Source organism: Zingiber officinale, chromosome 3A (genome assembly GCF_018446385.1).
Source record: "Zingiber officinale cultivar Zhangliang chromosome 3A, Zo_v1.1, whole genome shotgun sequence".
NCBI classification, from domain to species: Eukaryota; Viridiplantae; Streptophyta; class Magnoliopsida; order Zingiberales; family Zingiberaceae; genus Zingiber; species Zingiber officinale.
In genome coordinates this window covers 160,470,140-160,483,066 of record NC_055990.1, presented here as the reverse complement: position 1 = coordinate 160,483,066, position 12,927 = coordinate 160,470,140, and the positions used below count along the sequence as shown (strand labels likewise).

At 36.7% G+C, this 12,927-nt stretch overlaps 2 protein-coding genes across 4 annotated transcripts; both read left to right on the top strand.

Moving 5' to 3' along the window:
- The first annotated feature begins 679 nt into the window (after nucleotides 1-679).
- LOC122053118 (WD repeat-containing protein 26 homolog) lies at nucleotides 680-7,174 on the top strand. 3 transcript variants are annotated; one of them, XM_042615004.1, is made up of 5 exons: nucleotides 680-1,125; nucleotides 2,166-3,069; nucleotides 3,345-3,446; nucleotides 5,279-5,908; nucleotides 6,759-7,174. In XM_042615004.1, the coding sequence occupies exons 2-5, from the start codon at nucleotides 2,275-2,277 to the stop codon at nucleotides 6,978-6,980; spliced, it is 1,749 nt and encodes a 582-aa protein (XP_042470938.1). In that variant the 5' UTR covers nucleotides 680-1,125; nucleotides 2,166-2,274; the 3' UTR covers nucleotides 6,981-7,174. The 3 variants fall into 3 exon arrangements, with proteins under 3 accessions (XP_042470938.1, XP_042470935.1, XP_042470937.1); XM_042615001.1 differs by having other exon boundaries at nucleotides 681-1,058; XM_042615003.1 differs by having other exon boundaries at nucleotides 1,068-1,203.
- Nucleotides 7,175-7,825: 651 nt separating this feature from the next.
- Nucleotides 7,826-11,849, top strand: LOC122053117 (3-isopropylmalate dehydrogenase 2, chloroplastic-like). Its single transcript, XM_042615000.1, has 11 exons — nucleotides 7,826-8,066; nucleotides 8,160-8,289; nucleotides 8,405-8,516; nucleotides 9,538-9,613; nucleotides 9,721-9,809; nucleotides 10,120-10,206; nucleotides 10,510-10,626; nucleotides 10,697-10,804; nucleotides 10,890-10,943; nucleotides 11,037-11,189; nucleotides 11,530-11,849. Exons 1-11 carry the CDS (start codon nucleotides 7,850-7,852, stop codon nucleotides 11,608-11,610), a joined length of 1,224 nt encoding a protein of 407 aa, XP_042470934.1. The 5' UTR covers nucleotides 7,826-7,849; the 3' UTR covers nucleotides 11,611-11,849.
- Nucleotides 11,850-12,927: the final 1,078 nt, after the last annotated feature.

Here is a 12,927-nt window from a genome sequence, read left to right as displayed (position 1 = left end):
ATTCCTTGCAGCCTTAGAAATTCACAAGACTTGAAATGAGTCAAATATGAGGTTTCTAGATCCATCAGTGTGTTTTGGTCAAAACTCATTGATGGACTTAGAGATATCATATTGGACTTATTTTAGGTTCTGTAGATTTCTAAGGGTGCAAGGAGTCCAATGGTACCGTCTATTGTATATTTTAGCTACTCCAGAGGTATTAAAATGTTATCGAAAGAAATATATTAAATCCTAACCTTATGAGTATGATATGATTCTATATTAGGTTAATGGAATCATGTAAAGCCCATATTATATGGGCATGCATGTATCTTAAATAGAGATGAAAGAGAAAAGTGGAGAGAAAAGAGAAGAGAAGATAAGTACATTATAGAGAGAAAAAATTAAAGAAATTACATGCGTGTGAAAGAAAAAAAAAAAGAACAGACAAATGATTGATGAATAGAAAAGAAGAATAGAAAATTAAATATACTATTTGATCAATTCATCGATCAATTCATAGATCTGAATGTTCCTTCTGATAAATTATCGCATCTTTTCCTTCTAATAGAATAATTTTTTTTCCTAAAGAAACAGAAGATGTTTTGTAGAGGGTGAATATGTGAAAGTAATAAAATAATTATTCGGAGTTATTTGATTTTGGTTTGTAATCCACCAAGATTAGATCGTGGAGAGGAAGAAGAAAACAAGTTAACGAAAGAAGCCACTCGTCGCCCATTGCCCTCATTTTCATGCCCTTCCCTTCCCTACCCTATAAATACCATTCTTTTCTTCTCATCCTCAGCTCTCTCCCCCCATTCCATTCTGCTTGCTTCCATGGTTGGTTTAACCGCCGACCACTTTAGGCCCAATTCTGTGCCAATATCGCCGCACGCGCACGAAGAAGCCACCTCCTTTTGATCTTCCCGAGGTTTTTTGTTCGGTATTCGAGGAATTTAGGGCGGCAATCGAGCCTGACAGTCCGATCCCAGTCTGGAATGAGGGTTTCCGCCTCTTTCGACCTCTGAGTCGATGTTTGATTGGGGCTGTGCTTGGCAGATTACGCCCCTCTCCCTTAGGTCCAGGATCCTTCAAAATCTTTGTTTTTTAGTTGGTTCGGAGGCTTTGTTTATGCTGCTGATCTAGGTTTTTCGTCTTCTGTCACTCTGCGCTGCTTTGTTAATTTACCGATGATTCTTGATCCGCCAATCGTACTAGTTCATGGTAATGGTCCGTTGATTGCAGGAATTTTGACAGAGGAAAGAAATTTGATGACTTTGGGGAGATATTTAGTTGTGTCTGTTGAAATTCCCTAGGGGTTAGGGGTTGTCTTTTTCTTCGATGTTTAGGTGATGTGTTCTAAAGGATATGCGTGCTAATTGCTTTCTTTGAGCTACTCCCCTATTGTTTCAGATAAGATTAAGGAAAATCGTTTTTTAGTTGGAGGTTCTGATTAGACTGCTAATCCTCTAATAGCATTCGATAGATAATGTGTTCCTTCGGAGCATTGTATGTTCCTTGGTCTGATGTAATTGTTGGCTTAAGATAACTACTAGACAATCTTTTTGGCAGGAAATTACTTTCTCACAAAGCTGCAATCAGGTCAATGTGTGTGGCTGCATGAACTTTTTAACATGTCTATTCTTCTATTGTCTGTTTGGGTCATCATGTTGATCAAGCTAATAAGTATTGAACTGACATTGTATATTACCTTATGTCCATACCTAGCCAACGCTAAAGAAAGGAAAAAATCAACATTGGAAGATCTGTTCAACTCCAGTTCTAGTCATCTATTGTGCTTCAGCTGTCAAAATGACTTCCTATCACATTCCTGTCTATGCCGAATGGATGACCTAAGAGACGTCATAGATTATAAGTTGTAAATGCTCACTAGTAGGAGATATAAGTGTTTGATTGTCTATGGAAAACTATCACCTTAACAAGATAATTCACATTTCTAAGCTTGATAATCAACTCTATTATTCTCATGCTGTCTAACTCATGTTGGGGCATCCCTTGAAGTTATTTTCATGTGCTAACCGTGTGAGACAATTTTTATCAATTATCATAAAATTTCTGTTGTTAGCTGAGGTTTGTGCTCCTACTGTTAGCTTGTAGGCATGAGTGTGATTTGGTCAAACTTGTAGGTTTTAAGAATTGAAATTATTCTTCCTTTTTGTATGCAGGAATTCATTTACATATACTGGACCCTAAACCATCATGACAATTGAATGAATCTTGTCTTCTGTTTATAACTCATTCAATTATATCTTTATGGGCTGATTCTGGCATTTCATGGGAGGTGTAGAAGATAATGAACCACCATCAAAACGTGTTAAAGCATCCTCAATAGATTTAGAGAGCCTTTCAAATACTTCATCAGTTTTAGGGTATATCAATCCTTTGGGAGGCCAAATGGCGAGGCCTTTACCATCCCAAGGGAGAGAAGACGTGATTGGTTCTAAAGGAGTCATTAAGAAAGTTGAATTTGTCAGAATTATTACCAAGGCCCTCTATTCCCTTGGGTATGAGAGAAGTGGAGCAGTTCTGGAGGAAGAGTCAGGAATACCATTGCACTCGTCTGCTGTGAGCCTCTTCCAGAATCAAGTTCTTTATGGAAACTGGGATGGAAGCATGATCACATTGCATAAAATAGGGCTTGAAGATGAAAATATATTGAAGTCTGCTTCCTTTTTAATTTTGGAGCAGAAGTTCTTTGAACTTTTGGAGAACAATAAGGTAATGGAAGCATTACAATCATTAAGAAATGAGATCTCTCCACTTGGCATTAACAAAAAGCGGGTGCACAAGCTTTCCAGTTGCATTATATCTCCTTCGCAATGTATCTCACTTGGGTTTGCTGGTGCGGGAACAGAGATTTCAAATTCACGAATGAGGCTTCTAGATGAGCTGCAGAAATTGCTTCCTCCATCAATAATGATACCTGAGAGGAGGCTGGAGCACTTGATTGAACAGGCTCTTAATGTTCAAAGAGAAGCTTGTTATTTCCACAACTCTGTTGAAGGTTGTCTCTCATTGTACACAGATCATCAGTGTGGAAAGGACCAATTACCTTCTCAAACAACACAGGTAGGAAGTGTTCGTTAGTGTGCTATTTATATATTTGATTCTCTTGTATTTAAGTACACTAATTTCTGAAGTCTACTAGTCTATACCTTCATTCATATATTATTTTTTTTAAGCTATTTTGCATTGTTCAGAGTTAACATTTACATGCAAATATTTGCTTTGGGTGTGTGCAAATAGTTGGAGCATTAGCAATATGTTTATTGGTATATTATTTAATTATTTAAGTTAGTTCTACTATTTGCCTTTCTGAACCATTTTTTCCTCAATTGTGACAGATATTGCAAGAACACCATGATGAAGTATGGTACATACAGTTCTCCAACCAAGGAAAATATTTAGCGTCATCATCAAATGATAAATCTGCAATTATATGGGAGGTACATCCTTTTAGAATTTGATGTGATTAGTTTCTCTCTCAGTACAGTTTGTAGCAAATCACTATAATTGGTATTTACTTCTTCTAGAGTCTCCGTGTGCTTAGAAGTGAAACATACTTCATTTTCTAGAGTCTCCGTGTGCTTAGAAGTGAAACATACTTCATTTTCTAGTCTCCGTGTGCGTAGAAGTGAAACATACTTCATTTTCTAGAGTCTCCGTGTTAACTAATTGAATTTCATGATTTGTTTCTCAAACAATTTGGTTATTTGCATTGCCTAAGCACAGTAGTGTTTGAGGAGTAGGTAATATCCCTTGGTTTGAAGCTACAGATGTCGAGCATTTTTACGTTATGATAAAAAAAAAGTCAACTTCCTCATGCATGGAGCTTTTTCAAGATATTGAAGGACTCCTAGAAGTTGAATGATTTGCATAGAATGTTAAAGATGATATTATAATTTTCTGTGTGATAAGTGTGGTGAGGTCAGTATTGTTGATTAATCTCATCATTTTTTTTCTCATTTAAAAATTACTAGTTTTTTCCTTTAAATAGTTGGTTATAGTTGCTATTGTGTAGAAATGCAAAGGACCAACTTCGCATTGATGCATTACTCTCTTTCTTATGGTCAAATGGATGATTTTAGTGATTATGGTGATAGAAAGAATAATAAAATAAGGGAAATGGAGAGAAAACAAGGTGGGTTTTAATAGAATCCATAATCTATAGCATATAAATATTATTTTTTTTCCAACAAAATTTTAACTATTATTGGACACCACTTTTTTTTTCTGTCTTACTACCTCTTCAAGAACGGTCACTCAAGACTCACCTCTTTAATCTCTAAACTTGTGGAAGAGTTGGTTTGGGCTCCTTACAGGGCAAGGTTGGTTTTTTGTGCTCTGTTACCAGCTGATGATGTGTGTTCTAAGGAATTGAGTAGTAGAATAGATGAGAAAGAGAAGAGAAAGTAAATAAGAGAAGAGGGTGGAAATGAAGGTGTAGGAGAAAAGTAACGTAATTCTAACTGATGGCTCAACCAGGTACAGGACTCATCCTTTTATATAGCTAAGCAATATCTATAAAGTTGCTAAATTTTTGAACAATTTAGATATAAATGCAATACAAATTCTTTATATTTCAACTACATTCAAAGGCTTGAAAATTGATACACTTTTTGAGTACTCACAATAAACTTGATAATTTGAACAATTCTCCAGAATTTCCATGCTAATCTTTGTGTTTCCATCTACCCTTTGGATATTCTAGGTCTTTGTGTGCTTATTATCTGCGCTTAGAATAATTCATTCTGAAGTTCTTCTGAGTTAGATGGTTCTTTATCATTTCGTATAATTGTAAGCTAGTGGATGAGACTTGGTTGTTGTTTTTCTGTTGTAATTGCACTACTATTTGTGCTATTTCACATCACCCTTGTTGCAATATTTACTAAGCTAGTAAATTAAGCTTTGAGTTTTTTTCTTCTCTTCCAGATGCTTATTTTTGACCTTTTCCTCCAGCTGTTGAGGAGCACTTTAGAACATGAATAGATAAGTTGGTTCATCTAAACAATCTTAAAGTAATTGTACTTGAGCAGTACTGCATTTCTATCCTGCTTTGATTTAAAGAGAATTCCATTCTTGTGATCCTCTGGAAAATTCACTTTCGTCATTTGTAGATGGCATCTAATTTGACAATGTTCTCTGATTGATCTTATGAAAATTCATTCAATTTGATAAGGTTGATTCTTGTTGGCTAATAGGTTTAGGTTAATCTTTGTATTTCTCATAGTTGATATTTTCTTTGTTTAGTAATTACAGTATGTCATTGCTACATTAGGTTCAAGAAAATGGAGAATTCACTCTGAAGCACAGATTAATGGGTCATCAGAAGCCTGTCCTAATGGTTGCTTGGAGCCCTGATGACAGGCGACTTCTAACTTGTGGACTGGAAGAGGTTGTGAGGTGTTGGGATGTTCACTCTGGTGAATGCCTCCATGTCTATGAAAAGCCTGGTCTTGGTCTGATATCCTGTGGTTGGTTCCCAGATGGAAAACAACTTTTTTGCGGTGTTACCGATAAAACTATTTGCTTCTATGATTTGGCTGGAAAACAACTGGATTCTTGGAAAGGACAACGAATTAGCAAAACCTCTGATGTTGTGGTCACAAAGGATGGTGGACGTTTTATAACTTTATGCAGAGAAACAGCAATCTTGGTGCTGGATAGGGGAACAAAAAATGAGAAACTGATAGAAGAAGATCAAACAATCACTTCATTCTCTCTGTCAAAGGATGATAATTTCTTACTCGTGAATCTTATAAACCAGGAGATCCACATGTGGAGCATAAAGGATGAGCCAAAGCTCATCACGAGATACAAAGGTCACAAACGCTGTCGTTTCCTGATAAGGTCTTGCTTTGGAGGGTTTGAGCAAGCTTTTATCGCTAGTGGAAGTGAAGATTCACAGGTATGCATCCGCCACTAAAAGAACCCTGAATGCTAATAAAATGGTTTGAACTAGTAGGATCTATACTCCATAGGTGCTTAGAGTTAAATTTTTCATACTCGCTGCCATTGATGTGTACGCAGTTGCATGGTTCAATCAACTATTCTTAAATCTTTAACATTTACTTCCAGATTTCCCTTGTAGGATAAATTATGAAATAATTTGTATAGAAGAACTAGATTTTTATTCTTTTATCAGAGTGCACACAAATTTGAGAAATTAAAAGCGCTTGTTAGATTAGGCTGTTATTCCCAATTGGACAATTAGAGGCCTTCACCACTAGGATCTGTAATAAGATTGTTCTGATGTTTCAATCACTTAAATGTCTAATGCCAGTACTCTATGTTTTGTATCCTAAGAATAATATTATGTTATGATAAAAAAAAAGTCTGACCAAACAATTAAGAAATATGAAATAGAAGTTAATTTTGATAAGGTCTGTTTAGGTCATATACACAAGCATGTGTTTTTTTTTCATGAGCATGGAACAATGTCAATTGCTTCTTATATCTTTTCCAGGGACCTATACCTATGTAACTTCTGTCCACATTAAAACGCATATAAGTGTGCTCCAACGCCCATTGCACTTGTATATTAATATTATCTCAATTTACTTACTTTTCAGTAAAATTTTATATATATCATCCTCATTAATAACCGCATAGCCTTTGATCTTTAAATTGAATTGTTTCTACTCTTGATCTTTTCTGCTGTGTTTTGGCAACTTTTGGATGATTCCTCGTTGTCATGTATATAGTTGACTTGAGGTGGTTTATTTGTTGCTGTTGCTATTTTGCTATTTTGCTATTAGGTATATATATGGCATCGAGGCACCGGTGATCTCGTAGAAGCTCTTGCTGGACATTCAGGCACTGTCAACTGTGTCAGCTGGAACCCGACAAATCCACACACGCTAGCATCCGCCAGTGATGACCACACAATTCGCATCTGGGGACTAAGAAAGGTCGATCTGAAGCACAAGCAGTCCCACAGCAATGGAATTTTTCGCCAGTGCAACGGAAACAGTAAATGAGCAAAGATGAAACCAGTCAAGTGCTCGTCCTTGACTAAAATGCATTTGCATTGTTTGTAAATCCTCAACTCTTTGGCACCAGTAGGCACTTGCCCTTGTAACGGTACAGTTGCCATTTGCTGACACTCTGATTTCTTCAATTGAAACTAGATGAAGTTCCAGACATAAATATATATACATAAATGGTTCTTTTACCTCTCGTGAAGATGCCGTTTTCTCGGAACTTATTTTTCTGAAGTGTTTCTTTGCCCTGAGAATAACTCTAATGTTTGGTTGGTGAGGTCATGAACTTTAATTGTCTGTTTGGGAGGGGGTGAGTGAAGGATAAGTAAAGGAAACATAACTTTAACTCTTGTTTGAGAATATGGTGAGGGGAAGGGAAGGGAAATTTTTATCGCCCTTTACCGTTACCTCTCAAATAACTTATTTTTTTACACTTGATTAAGACGGTAAAAAAATTACTCATTTTTTCATTAATGAATCTTTCATCATCCCATTCAAATAAGATATAACTCACAAGATTATGATATAATGATAGAATATTCAGATTATCATCCAGGTATTTATAGTTTGAACCTTAATTATAATATATTTGTAAAAATTATTCTTCCAAAAATGACATGCAATTAAAATAAATAAACCCCTTACCTCATTGTAATAAAACTATCCTCCTCCCCTTATCCTAATAAAACTATCCTCCTCTAATGTGTATCAAAATACAAGTGCGATAAGAGAAGGTATTTTACGGGGCTATTTTAAAAAAGTAAAAAAATCGGGGTTTTTTAAAAATTCTAATTAGAATGTGATTTTGACTATAAGGGTTCTTTTTGCCTAATATTGTTTCAAGACTCGTTTCGGAGTTGCAGGAGATGGCGGCTTTGCAAACTGATCCACGGGCCTCCAACACCCTAATCCTCGAGTCCGCGACACGGGCTTCCCCGAGGCGGCCGCCGGCCCGGATCCGCTGCTCCGCCGCCCCCTCTCCGCCCCGGAGCTACCGCATCACCCTCCTCCCCGGCGACGGCATCGGTCGAGAGGTCGTCTCCGTCGCCAAGGACGTGCTCTCCCTCGCCGGATCTTTCGAAGGCGTGAAATCTAACGAGAAAATTCACAGTTTTTCTTTAGGGTCTATGATTTCCTCGAATAAATGTATTCCCTTTGTGTTGCTATCGTGTGCAGGCATCGAATTCCGTTTCCGGGAGGTGCCTATTGGCGGCTCTGCTCTGGATTCGGTTGGCGTCCCGCTTCCGGAGGAAACCCTGACGGCTGCCAAGGAATCCGACGCTGTCCTTCTAGGAGCTATAGGAGGGTTAGTATCGCGTCTTTTTTTTCTCTTTTTTTTTTCCTGTGCGGATTGCTGAACGATGAAAGCTGGAGACATTGATTTAATTTCAAGAGTTAATCTGCGCACATTTTGATTTTAGGTACAAGTGGGATGCTAATGAGAAGCATCTGAAGCCTGAGACTGGGTTACTTCAGCTTCGAGCAGGACTAGGTGTTTTTGCAAACTTGAGGCCAGCTACCGTTTTGTCGCAGGTATTGCAAAAGCAATTTTGGCACATCTATGTCTCTTATGGTATCTTAGGCTATTGGATCTTAAAGGGCTACATACTTGTTTTCAATGATCATACGGTGTGTTGTAGCTAATGAAGTGAACAAAAAAAAGGTGATTTTTTTTTTTTTTTGTGAAAATGGTCATCATTTTAGGCTTGAGATAACAACTACAGAGGTTAATATGGGATAAGGACTATGGTTCCTAGCCTATTTTGACCAGATAGTAAGATTTTACTGCATAAGAGGGTGATTCAATTGTCTATTTTGATTAGTTTTTGATGATTGGCTAAATGATGCACATATTGAGTTCTGTATTTATTGTTAAAATGTAAAGTTATGGTACTTAAAGTGATATTTTGATTAAGCTTGGTATGCAGCCTGAGATATTGTTGTATCATCCCGTTTATCATGCTATCACATATTATCATATGGTGGTTTAAATTACTTTTTGTTTTAACCAAAGAGCTTGCTTTCTAAACCGTGTATATTATCTTAGGTCTGTTTCTAAATCGAGTATATCATTTAGTGTTATTTTAGTGTACTACTGTTTATGTTTTTATTTATATTTTAAAATCCTTTCCTTGTGGGTGGGAGATTTGTGGGCAAGTCGGTCCACGGGTTCTGTTCTGTGAAACAAATAAAGGGGATCATGAAGATATATCATCTTAATTTGCAAATAACTTGTTTGAAAGTGATATGCAATGAAGAAAGATTACTTTTTAATCGAACCTATATTACAAGTACATAGATATAAATTTCTTACCTCCATCTTTCATGAATTTTACATTGATTAACTTGTGGATAGATTGGTTAGATTAAAATTACTTCCTTTTTTCGGGTATTTGACTGATTATTCCATGCTACCAATTTTTGCATTCATCTTTACTAAATTAGAGACGATTCTTTGCTTAGCTGATCTTGCAATAAGAAACCCTTATGATGTCTTGACATGTGATATTTACCTGTCCCGATTATACCACGTTGGCTGTGTTCTTTCTATTAGCTAGTTGACTCATCAACTTTGAAGAAAGAGGTGGCTGAAGGAGTTGACATAATGGTTGTTAGAGAACTTACCGGAGGTATGATGCTTTACTGACTTAATCCAGAATCCTAATTGTAAAAATGATTAAGGGTTAGTATCAAAGAGTAACTAGATACTTAACCATCAGAAATTTGTTTTTTGCAGGAATTTATTTTGGAAATCCTAGAGGCTTTGGATACAATGAGAGAGGTGAAGATATTGGTTTCAACACTGAAATCTATTCTGTCCCTGAGGTACTCACTTCAAGAATAATTTGTTCTAATTTACTCCCCGCTTGTTTCCCCAAGCACACAAAACCTAAATTTCATGTTATAGTTTGAAGCCAGAACCCCTTACCCTCATATAAGATACATGATATTTGACTTCAGTGACATTGTGGATGAGTCAATAATTACTAGGTGACAACATTTGTATTGAAAATTTAGTTGGGATGGGAATTTCATGATTGTTCGTCAAATATTGCATCATGTATGTTCCTTGGTATTTTTCATGCATTGTGTTTCTCGCACATTTGTTTAACCATTTCTGACAATTTCTAAACAGATCGACAGAATTGCACGAGTAGCATTTGAAGTTGCTCGAAAACGACGTGGAAAATTATGCTCTGTGGACAAAGCAAATGTTTTGGAGGTATTGCTAGACCAGTGACTACTGTTACTGCTTTGTACATTCACTTGGTTAAGAAAGCCTACAAAAGTTAAGCCGAGATAGACATAGTTGTTCCCCTTCCATAATCAGCTTTATGGATTCCTTTCTTCAACTTTTTACCTAAAAGGCTATATGAGGCGTTTAAAAAATTCATTCTCTTTGTTTTGTAGTTTTGTATAGTTTATACCTCAAATGCAAATTTATCACATGGTTAAGGCAGATTATTATACTCACACATAGTTTTATAGCAGTTTATTTGACCGGATGTTTTTTTTTCTAACCTAGGCTTCGATGCTGTGGAGGAAGAGGGTTACTGCTTTGGCTTCTGAATTCCCAGATATCGAAATCTCCCACATGTATGTGGACAATGCTGCAATGCAACTTATTAGGAACCCAAAGCAGGTGTTTTTGTTTACTTCTGTGCTTCGTGATTTTTTCCTATTTAGGTAATAATCCTTAACATGATTTGCAGTTCGATACGATCGTGACAAACAATATATTTGGAGATATTTTGTCAGATGAAGCATCCATGCTTACTGGAAGCATTGGTATGCTTCCATCTGCGAGTATTGCTGAATCGGTATGCGAATCTACAGCCTAGTTAGTTTGTTAAAGTGATTGGGCATAGGGATTTTTGCCAAGTAACAGATTCCTGATATCTGTAGGGTCCTGGGCTATTTGAACCGATCCATGGCTCCGCTCCTGATATTGCTGGTCAGGTAGATCTACAAAACTTTTCGACTTATGTTATCTCTTCTCATCTATATGCAGTGTTGTTTTTCATCAGACATCTTACGTTGCCTTAATTTTAGGATAAAGCAAATCCATTAGCCACAGTTCTCAGTGCTGCCATGCTCTTGCGATACGGACTTGGTGAAGAGCAAGCCGCAAAGCGGATCGAAGCTGCTGTTGCTAATACTCTGAACAAAGGATTCCGAACTGGTGATATTTTCTCAGATGGAACGGTAAATAATTCTAGTACACCAGAAGTACTAATCTTATGTTACATTCGACAACTTCTTTGTGTTATATTTCAGATGCTTTAACCAACACTCTGTTTGCCCCTTGGGCTTCCCTCAAAGCAATCTTTTTGGATTGCTATGTAGTTGTGTTATCAGAAGGCCTGTAGGATCTTCTATAGTTGGTTAAATGATTCTCACAAATATTGACTGATCACACTTGACAAATTCAAGGGCACGTATTTAGGAATGAACTCTGAAATCTATTTTCAGGCAAAGTATCTTGTGTTACCAAACTTGGCCAGAGATATCACTTTTTGTCTAATATTTTGTTTGTTTTTTTCAGACATTGGTTGGTTGCAAGAGAATGGGTGAAGAAGTGCTCAAATCAGTCGACACCCAGACATCTGCCGTGCCTCTCCGCTGATGATGCATGCTTATGTTACCGTAGTAAAAGGCAGAAACATTTTTAAAAAACCTAGAGAAGAGTTAACTTAAGCCTTTCTTTCTTCTTGTTAGATTTCAATACTTGTCGTTTCATCAAAGGAGCAAATTCTATTATTGTTTTACTTTTGTCGGGCATTGACCGGAGTTTGAACCAACTGGATGTTATGCTAGAACATACTGATCCATTTTAATATTATGCAACCACGAAGCTTGTTAGAAGTAGGAATGTAAATGAATCAAACGGTTCGCGAATTATTCAGAGCTCATTTCGGTAAAAAGATTGTTCGCGTTCGTTCGTTTATCTTATCAAGCTGAGCTTGAGTTCGATTTCGAGCTCAACAATTTTATCGAGCTGAGCTCGAACTTAAGGACATTCGATTCGTGAGCTCACGAACATATTCGATTATAGGCTCACAAGCTCAAGCTCGAGCTTGGCTCGTTTAAAGGGCTTGAGCTTGGCTCATTTAAAAGGTTCGAGAATGTTCTCGTTTATAGGTTCGTGAACTCAAGCTTGAGCTCAGCTCGATTAAAGAACTCGCAAATATGTTCAATAATGTGTTATGTTTGAAATTTTAATATAATAGTTTGGGATGTTTAATAATGTGTTGAGTTTATATTATTTTAGTTATTAGGTTTGTTGAATATTTATTCAAATAAGTTTTCAAGCTCACTTAACAAGCCTGCAAAACGAGCTTTAAAACAAGTCTTAAAACAAGCCAAACAATGAGCTCTAAAATGAGCCCAAACTCGCTTAACGAATTAAGCTTGTTAACTATGATAATCGAACTAAAAACGAACCGAGTTTGAACTATTCGCGAGTTTGATAATTCCAAAACGAGTCACGCTCGAGCCTCATGATAAAAGTTTGATTCAAGTTCGAACTTAAATAAGCCGAACTCAAGCCTAATACTATTCGACTCGATTCAGCTCGTTTACATCCCTAGTTAGAAGACATGCTAAACAAGGAGAGTTATTCTAGTGGTTCTTCTAGCATTAGAATGCTCAATTCAGTCCTCGACCATACATCGTTATCAATAGTCTTTATTAAGAGCTATACATAACATCAAACGAGAATTTAAATGATACAAAGTATGATCTTGGTAATTGACTCCACTCGAATTTCCAACCAAGCACAAGCATTACCCACTCAAACTAGTTTCGCTCCAATACAATCTAGATAAACCTCAATACAACTTCAATCCACTCACACGACATATCTAACCCAGTTCTCAACTTGACTAGAACAACTATCACTTTCAGACTCAAAAACAGAAGAGGATGTAGTTCCATGGAAGGA

Coding starts and splice junctions, on each gene's coding strand:
- LOC122053118 (XM_042615004.1), top strand. CDS start 2,275: ATGGGAGGTGTAGAAGATAATGAACCACCATCAAAACGTGTTAAAGCA. Junction 3,447..5,278: donor AATCTGCAATTATATGGGAG/GTACATCCTTTT, acceptor TTGCTACATTAG/GTTCAAGAAAATGGAGAATT. Junction 5,909..6,758: donor GTGGAAGTGAAGATTCACAG/GTATGCATCCGC, acceptor TTTTGCTATTAG/GTATATATATGGCATCGAGG.
- LOC122053117 (XM_042615000.1), top strand. CDS start 7,850: ATGGCGGCTTTGCAAACTGATCCACGGGCCTCCAACACCCTAATCCTC. Junction 10,944..11,036: donor CTCCTGATATTGCTGGTCAG/GTAGATCTACAA, acceptor CCTTAATTTTAG/GATAAAGCAAATCCATTAGC. Junction 11,190..11,529: donor ATATTTTCTCAGATGGAACG/GTAAATAATTCT, acceptor TGTTTTTTTCAG/ACATTGGTTGGTTGCAAGAG.